Source organism: Perna viridis, chromosome 10 (genome assembly GCF_037379345.1).
Source record: "Perna viridis isolate PV_CMFRI_1.1 ecotype Kerala chromosome 10, ASM3737934v1, whole genome shotgun sequence".
NCBI classification, from domain to species: domain Eukaryota; kingdom Metazoa; phylum Mollusca; class Bivalvia; order Mytilida; family Mytilidae; genus Perna; species Perna viridis.
Window position 1 is genome coordinate 13,231,485 of NC_142454.1, and position 10,506 is coordinate 13,241,990.

A 10,506-nucleotide genomic window follows, 5' to 3' on the forward strand; every position below is an offset into this window, starting at 1 on the left:
CATACACCATTGTATAAACACTATCAACGAATAATCTATGATTAAACGAATCAAAATTACGAATAAATGGAAATAATGTATATCAATATCGCATAAAATCAATTCCTATTCGTTACTGTATTTATCATTGTGCCTGCTAGTAATGGTTTACAGAATGTCGTTGTTTCAGCTCAATTCTAATGAAATTCGTTACCGCTTACAGGTGTTGGAGTAGATTCTTTACCATAGTTTAGCTGTAGGATTTATCGACACTGTATACCATTTAGGCAAAGGGCACAATGTTTCCGGTTTTCATTGATATTTATGTTGGAGGGGTGAAATTCTCTATTGAAAAAGCGACAATTTTGAAATATCCGGACACGAGGCTCGGTCAGCTTAACAGTACTTCTGAAGAATTTGTTGCTGAAAAAGGATATTTCTTCTTCAATAGAAACCCAGAAATGTTTCAAATGATTCTTGATTTCTATCGACATGATACTCTACATATTCAATCAAGCTTGTGTACAATACAAGTCGAAAATGAATTGAAATTCTGGAATATTCCGCTAGGAAGCATTGCCGAATGCTGTCGATCCAAATTTCTAAAATCTGAAAATGATATGGATACGATTCAGAGGATAAAGTCTGCTTTCGGGATGCATGGATTTAAGAGAATGGGTTTTGCAGAAAAGGGAAAGAAAAATAGGTCGTTACGAGAGAAGATTTGGCTGTTTTTGGAAGAACCAATGTCGTCCAAGGGTGCAAAGGTAAGTACAACTTTTTTCATTTGCAATTATAATAAATAGTACCATTTACCTCTACAAACAAGACTGTATTTTAATTGAGATCATATTTCTGTATGACAAAATTAAATATTTGATGCGCTCAAATTCAAGGTTTTAAGACAAATGTTTGGTGATAGTAATGTTTCAACGAATCCGAGTTTGTTTTATCCAAATAATTGAATAAAAAATTATTTCGTCGATTGTAAATAATCCGCTTCTCCTATACAAATAAGACTCAACCTCCTTGTACATTTACATAAAAAAAGAAAAATTGAAAACTTCCCTGTCTTTATAATTTGTTCTAGAAATAACTAGAAATTACCATGCTAAAACTAAACAAAACACTTTACGAATCACCAACTGTATAGTTTGTATTAAAGGTAAAAATAGTAATAACCAGATTATCGAACTGCTAAACTCGAAGCAATAATAAAAAGGAAATGCCGTGGAACAAATAGCAATATCAAGACAAAAACCAGAAAGTTTGAATCAACTGCAATAGACTTGTTACAGAAATTTCCGCTTGAAATAGTTGATTAAACGGAGTTACCAGACGCTTTCATTGCGGTTAATTGTTTCAAGTACATTATATTACAAGTTTAATCAGAAGTCCAAAGAGTACAAAAAATATAAGACGATATTATGGTAATCCATCATCTATAATATGTTTTTTTCAAAAAATGAAATATTTTTTTTAAAAATTAGACCGTGGGTCTGTTGTTAATCTTGTCATTAATCTAAATTAGTAAATAAAACACCTTAATCAATTGATTAAAATTGATTATGTAATTAACCGGTTGTTCATCTTGTCATTAATTTTAATGATTCATTAAAAATGCTTATCATGTCATTAAGTTGAATTCACCCACTGGACCTGAATTAAAACTTTAATTATACAATTACAACCCCATGTCCATAGTTTTTAATATTTAATAATGAATCAGGGTTTAAATCATGTTTTTAGTAAAACCCGGGTAAAGATTTTGAAAAGTAATAAGTTTTACTTTTAGTAAGATGAAGTGAATGTATTCTAACTTACATGTGCTACCTGAATATGAAATACTATTGTCTTGAAAGCAAGACTATGAAAAAAGTGTAAGTTTGTACAAAACCATTCAGAAATTACTCTTGGTATATTTTTTACTATTACTATATACTCTATTTCACTTTATAACTTGTTTTTGTCACATAAAGATGTAATATTTAAGAAAGAGTAATCAAGGGAACCAAGGTTATAGCGGTAATCAAAAGAATGTAATCCAGGGACAAAGACCAGACATGGAAAACAGACATACACAACAAAGAACATAAAGTAACTAAAATCATACATACAAAGTTACAAAAGCAAATGAGCAACTCGGACTCCACTAAAAACTGGGAGCATGGACCAGGTGCACCGGTAGGGTAAGCGTCCTCTGCTTTTCTAGAAACACCCGCCGAGTTGCTCATAAAAAGTCAAGTCCGGGGTAGACAAACGAGGAAAGGTGAAATATGACCCGTTGAATAAATCAGTTTTCACGGTGCTGATGGATACATCATAACGATCCACGAGTTCATGATGACAATAAAACTTCTGTAGTGATGACTTCAATCTTGTAGCAATATAACCCTGTTCCAGAAGCCTATTTGTTAGAGTTCTAGCGCGATGCAAAAAGTCTGCGTTGTTTCGGCAAGCTCTGGCATAACGTATGAGTTGTGATATGAACACTCCATACGAAGGAGCCTAAGGGATATGCTCCATTTTTAATATTTGTTATAGTAAAGTAACAGGAAGTGTCAGTTGATATTTAAAGTGCATTATGGGATGCACTTGCATTTTAATCATACAATTAAAATTTAATACAATGATTAACAAATATAGTGATTAAATTAGTTTGAACTACAAAATATAATCATTTGATTTACTTATTACTCAATTAAGTTCTAATGATTTATTAAAATTAAGTACACAATATTTTTAATTGCAAGTTGAACAACAGACCCCTTGATATTTGACTTATGTCGCACTTGTCATTTTTATCTTCTTATCATACTAGTTTATAAACTTTTCTTTCACCGTCAGTTTTTTTTCTTACGTGGCAACCTTACAAAATATCAGTGTGATTCATGCATGTCCTAACCCAGGAATTCACCTTTACTTCTATAAAAACAGTTACAAACAACTTAACCAGTCTTAGTTAGCCATTCGATTGTTGCAAAGTCCCGTAATGGGACATTAATTCAATGTGGATCCTGAAAAATGCGAAAGATCTTCTGGAAATCCTCAATTAAGATTATTACCAGTATATAATTGCATTAAAACCTATGATTTTTCAACTCTTTATACTTCTATTACGCTGCATACTCAGTTAAAATCCCGACACAAAAACATTACACATCGTTGTTATTCCAAAATAGACGGTCAACCTAGATACAAATATGAAGTTCTTGGTAGATATTACTCATATTTTGTAAAACAAAAAAATAATTCCATATCATATTCCAAATATAGCAAAGAAGATGTCTTTAAAATGTTGAAAATTTTTATCGACAACATATATGTCAAGTGTGGTAGACGCGTTCTTCAACGAACGGTCCGCATTCCAATGGGAAGAAATTGTTTAACACTACTAGCTGACCTATTCCATCACTCTTATGGGGCTAACTTTATAGCTGATCAGATCCGAAAGAAAATACATTGTTTGGCGTGATTCGTTAATCTCAGTATCCGCTTTATTGATGACGTATTATCGTTAAACAATCCAAGTTTCAGGGATTTGATAAATCGCATATACGCAGAATTTTTTTTATCGGGCTAACCCTCTAGTTAGGCTTTTAGAACAGGGCTAAGTTGCTACAAGATTGAAGTCATTATTACAAAAGTTTTATGATCGTCGTCATGAACTTGTGGGTCGTTACGGTGTATCCACCTAGGCCATGAAAACTGATTTGTTCAACGCGTCATGGTTTTCCTCTCCCTTTTCGTCTACCCATACTCTACTTTTTATGAGCAACTCGGTTGGTGTTTCTAGTAGAGCAGAGGGCGCCTACCCTACCAACACCTGGTCCATGCTTTCCTTTTTTTCATGAGTCCGAGTTGCTAATTTACTTTTGTTACTTGTATGTATTATTTTATCTATTATATTTTCTTTTTTGTGGTTGTCTGTTTCTCATGTCTTGTTTTTGCCCCTGGTTTCCATTCTTTCCTGATTACTCTTGCACTTTGCGATAAAAATGAATAAATTGTACACGGAAATGATTCTTTGCAAGAACTATGGTTCCTTTTATGGTTGAATTAAGGGGAAGATTAATATACGGTTATTTGCAAAGAGTAATCAAGGGAACCAAGGTTATAGCGGTAATCAAAAGAATGTAATCTAGGGACAAAGACCAGACATGGAAAACAGACATACACAACAAAGAAAGTAACTAAATCATACATACAAAGTAACAAAAGTTAATGTATAAATGTATAAATGCAAAATATATATTTGTATACATAAAGTACTGTTCTTACGTAAATATATGGCGTTTGTAAAGTGCAAAGGTATTGTTGTTCGGTGGTTTTCCTGCAACATGAGACACCTCTACCAGTGTCTGAACATGAAATTGATTGGTACTTAATCCATTACTTTTTGTCCCCGTTATTAAACTTTTATTGCGCCGTAACGTGTTGAGATATACAGTCGCATGGTATTCTAGAGATAATGGTACAAGTATAACAAAAATATAACAAGACGAAATCTTTACAAATATTTGGAAGTATTTTAATCTTCAATGAGCTCCTAGCTATCAAGTCATTTATAAAATTAAAACAACTTAAATATTTAATCTGACGAAGAAAGAAAATGAAATGTCTACGTTTGAATGAATTGTTTTTTCAAACAATGTCATTTTGCCTAAATATATTAAACAAATTTAAAAAAAAAACACACGCTTACTGAACCTGAAAAAATAAAGGTATATACCCTGCACATGGTTTTATTTTGTCAAATTTCATTCAGTGCTGAATTATATCGGACTACAGGTTAGGTATTATTAAATCCTTCCCGTGATCATCCCCAGGTGTTAATGGAACCAATTTTACAGAGTTTATGTGTATACTTAAGTGTCATTGTTTTAACCATTGTTTTAAAAATTTTCTTGGTTCCACGTTATTCACCTCAATCGGCGTGTTTTGGCTCAACTTTTCCTTCCATTCACACATACTACAAACAAGTGATTGTTTGGACTGCTCACGGCTCAAATTATATCAACGTAATGTTCAATCAGAGTGGTACAGGTGCCATCATCAAGTGGCTTATCTTATTAATTCTAAGGATAATTTTCACATCATCATTGACGATAAAAGCCCAGGAGATGATGATTGAATATAATTATGCGTTATACTAATTAAATTATAACTTTGTTTTATCTAGTACGTCTGATAGATAATTGTTAGATAAAATCATCTCATTTAAAATACAATCATTCTTACCAAATGTCCTTTAATATAGGTGACTGTTAACACTTTCCAAAAATAAGATTCTGTGAACTTGCAAAGAACCAACAATACAAAAAAAAACCAAACAAAGATAGTTTTAAGGACCAATTTTGAATAACAGGATACCTAAATGATTAGGGGCTCCAGAGAGAGAAGACTAAATGATATTTCAAGAGTTTGGATTTAAAAAATGAATAAGTAAAAACAAAGCAAAACATACAGAATAATGGCAGTTTTGAAGTCGAAATACAAAATATCACAGCGAATCAAAATAGGCGAGATGTTATGTTATGCCGGGAGGTTCAAAATTAATGTTATTATTTTTATCGGCAACGTCATGGCAGTATCCTGATGTTGAAAATAAATAACAGTAAGAACAAGGGAACAACAGATATATTCACATGATCTTAAGCCTTACGGATCTCTCTAGTTGAAAAAGAAGAACAAATACAAAATATTGCCGACTTAATACAAATGTTACAAAACAATTATTTCCTGTGTGAGAAATTTTCTTGTGTTATATGATCCTTGACGGCAACGAATTATTATGTTCATCATCCCCTCTTTTTTTTTACATTTTCAGAGACACAAAACAAAACAAAATTACAATATACAAATTTTTTGAGATTTCCATCACTTTCTTTGTATAACAATATAAAAAATTACAACAATATGACATAACAAATCGAACACACCCTAACTTAATCATCAATCGTAACACTATCCCCTTGATAGGTCTAGCAACAGCACCGAAGGAGTTGGTACATTTTTTGCCCGAAGTGAGATGATTGATTTTATTTGCTATCTTTGTGGTGTTTTTTAAATTTTATAAGGCATATCCACAACTGGTATTGGCGCACGAAAATCTAAGGCTGAAGAAATTCTTCAAACTTATCTCTCATTGCATTGCGGGTAGTCCTAATAAAGTTGTGTGCCATTTTAACAAAACGTCCGATAGCACAATCAAGAATCACAAGCCGATGTCATGAAAGTCTATTAAACGACTAAAATATTAAAATCCTTAATCCTGTTATCCAAGTTTTCCTGGGAACTCCATACACGACCATTTAAGGAGACAAAAATTTATGAAAAGGAACAAGGTAAACAATTTTTGGTTACTGAGTATTCGCACCGTTCAATTAGAAAAAAACAGATCACTATAAATATATAGTCTTAAAATTAAAAGGAAAAAGAAGGTAAAACTTCTAAAAATACACATGAATCTACCTATGCATGGTTAGCGTAGGCGCGTCGATATTTTTATTTTTTTATGAAGAAATCTTAAGAAAAAAATCTTCATTTTTACGTTTCTACATTGACTTATGAAACAGTATGTACTGGTTTTCCTTTCAGATGTATAACATATGCTATACTATGATAGTCCTGCTGTCTGTGATCATGGTGTTTCTACTGACCTTTCCAGGCATACGGGTTCCATGGATAAGTGTTGATGGCTTTAAAAACTTGACTAGCGCTGATGGAACTCTATTGACAATAAACGAGGCTAACCAAAAAGAAGTTCTTGCAGTAACAACATGGCCCCCGAAATGGTGGTACATTATAGATTACACTCTTCTTGGCTTTTTCACACTAGAGTTTATCATTAGACTAATCGCGTCACCAAATAAGAGAGAATTTTGCACCACGTTTTTAAACATTTTAGATTTATTACTGAACGTTTCAATGTGGTTCAGATTAATAATTAAAACATGTAAAATTCATTATCTCATATGGAAGTATAAATCAATGGAATACACTTTTGCGATAGCTTACTGCATGATATCTTTGCGGTTGCTCCGCATTTTCAGAATCAACAAACAGTATAAAGAACTTAAAGTGCTATTTTTGTCTCTCCGTTCTAGCAGCAAAGAATTGACATTGCTGTTAGTAATTTTTCTTGTTCTTGCTGCATTGTTTGCTAATTTTATATACTACGCCGAATTTCATGAACCGACAACTTTTCCAACAGCATTCTCCGGTTTGTGGTGGGCTATTGTGACCTTGACTACCGTCGGCTTTGGAGATGCCGTTCCAAAGACAACTGTTGGTAAAATAGTCGGTGGAATGTGTGCTGCTTGTGGCCTTATAATTCTTGCGTTGCCGATTGCCATAATTGCCTCAAAATTTAACGATCACTATCAAACTATGAAAGATATTGACAGTTTCAAAAGAAAATTATCTTGTCATGGTGATGATGCAATAGGATATAAAACGAAAGAGGGAAAACGAAATCAGTCGATAAAACCCTAAAGATTTAGGATTGTTGGAATTTATTGATGAAATATTAATGATTTTCCTCATGTGAATTAATTACGACATGAAAACAAGTTTAAGGTATACTACGTAAGTCAGCATCGTTTAACAAATATCATGTTTGAAAGATATTTCATCGATTCAGAAAAAAAAACAGTTATTACAAAATAATTGCCATTATTCATAAAGTGCTTTCACACTATGAAACTCGTGTGCTAAACATCTATTGTTGTTAGTTTACTAAGTGTACAGATTCATTTTTTTCTTTCTGCTTTGAGATTAAAAAAATACACATGATTGCATCGAGGTATTTGATTCTAGTATTGAAATATACTTTCGTGACAACCAAATATATATCTCGGATTGAATAAGCATTTACCACCAAACCTCTTTCAAAACTTTTAACTTCTATACTCACAACTGTCAAAGAGGGTCTGCAGTCCTACCACAACACTTATTACTCCAATAGTGGTATTAATTCAATGTGGATCCTGAAAAATTCGAAAGATCTTTTGGAGGCAATTAGTTCAAGACAATTATCTGAATATAATAGCATTAAAACCTATGATTTTTCAACACTGTATACTTCTATTTCCTATACTCAGTTAAAATCTCGACTTAAAAACATTATACATCATTGTTTTTCCAAAAAAGATAGTACACCTAGATACAAATATATAGTTCTTGGTAGAGATTCCTCATACTTTGTAAGAAATAATTCCAAATCATCTTCCAAAAATACAGAGGAAGTTGTTTACAAAATGCTGGAATTTTTAATCGACAAATATTTGTCCAGTGTGGTGGACGATTTTTTCAACAAACAGTCGGCATTCTAATGGGAATAAATTGTGCTCCTTTACTTGCTGATCCATTCCTTCACTCTTTTGAGGCTGCCTTTATAGCTAATCTGATCAGAAAGAAAGAATATCGTTTAGCTAGATCCTTCAATCTCAGTTTCCGCTATATAGATGAGGTATTATCTTTAAGCAATCCCAATTTCGGGGATTTGATACATCGCATCTTACCAAAAGAACTTGAGATAAAGTATACTGCAGACACTCTGAACTCAGCCTCATATCTTGACCTACACTTAGAAATCGATGGTAAAGGAAAACTACTGACCAAACTTTACGACAAACGTGATGACTTTTCATTCAGAATTCAACTTTCCTTTCATCTGTGGCAACATCCCTTCAGCACCTGCGTATGGAGTGTTCATATCACAACTCATACGTTATGCCAGGGCTTGCCGAAACTACGCAGACGTTTTGTATCGCGCTAGAACTCTAACAAATAGGCTTCTGGAACAGGGTTATGTTGCTACAAGATTGAAGTCATCACTACAGAAGTTTTATGGTCGTCATCATAGATTTTTATGGTGTATCCATCTGCACCATGAAAACTGATTTATTCAACGGGTCATAGTTTTCGTTACCTCGTTTGTCTACCCCGGACTTGACTTTTTATGAGCAACTCGGCCAGGTGTTCTAGAAAAGCAGAGGACGCTTACTCTACCGGTGCACCTGCTCCATGCGCAAATGAATACTGCATTAACGTTTAACTTTCCTTTTTGTATAATTGTTATGTTTAATGCTAAGCGTTTTGTTTTAGTACTAAAGAACTCGGAATATGAAATTCTACCAGAATCAAAACTATAATGACAGTATACGCTCCAGAATTGTAAGCATGCTTTGCTCTGCCAGCGCCGTCCGTCATATTTCAAGTGAGTTTAAACTGTTAAGCGTAAAGTTCGTCCGGTTGTCAATACCGTAAGTCGCGAAATTTACAAGACTACATGTTCTTCCAGAAATGACCCTTTTCGAGATGAGAAGACCCGTGTGAGACCAAGTTACAGGCTCTCGTCCCAACTTCGATTTCTTAACCAAGGAAAAGGCTTAAACTATGATTCCAGAAAGATGAAGCATACAAAATATATGTGTTTTCACGAAAGAAACATGTATTTACATACGTTATCGCGCTTCACTCGTAAAAGAGACTGGAATTTCTGAAACTCATGAAAGATAATCCGATCTTTAATCTTCTCTCGTGTAAGAATCTATTAGTCTTAAACAACATTTTATTGCAGTTTTATGACAAGTTGGCATGATGTTTTGATGAACATTAGCAATATCATGGTCGGGCCGTGCGTGGAAGAAAACAAACTATCTAATGGTATGTTTTCTTGACAGAGTATCAATTCTAAAGTAACTTCTGATAACTTTCTACTTGTACCCTCTAATCGAAAACCTTTAAACATTATTTGTGATAAAACCAAATGTATTTACTAAGTCTGTTTGATAGAGCAATAGTTTCAAGATCTTTTTATTGATTAAACTTTTCAACCTAACGTAAGCTTTGCATGGGTAACTTCGTATGGAAATAAAACACAACTCTGTAAGGATATCTTGTAATAAGAACTTTAACTCTGACAGTACACGTTTCGTTCCATCAAATATATTTCATCGATCATTCATGCTATTTATATCATACATTTATGATATGGCATGAATATACTGTTCCTGATTAACAATGACATTGTTTTAAAATGTAAGTACTCTTGTAGTTACTTGTTGTTGTCTTTTCTGAATATAGTCTTTGTCGTGGATAATAAAGTCTCTTCATCTTATCATTGTTTCTTTATTGTATTTACTTATTGATAAAATAGATAATTATTTTTCACGGAGACTAGCGCAGTTTCCGTCGTTAATAGATGATATAAATACATAAATGTATGCAGGAAAATTTATTCTTTACATGCAACAAAGTAAGTTAAATATCCTGTGTTCAGAATCATAAATTACGACGCGAATTAAATGTTTTTATGGCACTAAAATTTGAAGAAGAAAAAAACACGGATTTAGAGAAAAAAAAAAAACCCAAAAAAACAAAAAACAAAAAATATTATCCTTTCGTCTACCCCGGACTTCACTTTTTATGAGCAATTCGGTGGGTGTTTCTAGAAAAGCAGAGGACGCTTACTCTAGCGGTGCACCTGGTCCATGCTCCTAGTTTTTAGTGGAGTCCTAG

At 33.2% G+C, this 10,506-nt stretch overlaps 1 protein-coding gene across 1 annotated transcript; it reads left to right on the forward strand.

Annotated features, from left to right (window-relative positions):
• The first annotated feature begins 216 nt into the window (after positions 1-216).
• LOC148604592 (potassium voltage-gated channel protein Shaw-like) lies at positions 217-7,762 on the forward strand. The gene is made up of 2 exons (XM_088550206.1): positions 217-746; positions 6,580-7,762. Exons 1-2 carry the CDS (start codon positions 279-281, stop codon positions 7,474-7,476), a joined length of 1,365 nt encoding a protein of 454 aa, XP_088406332.1. The 5' UTR covers positions 217-278; the 3' UTR covers positions 7,477-7,762.
• Positions 7,763-10,506: the final 2,744 nt, after the last annotated feature.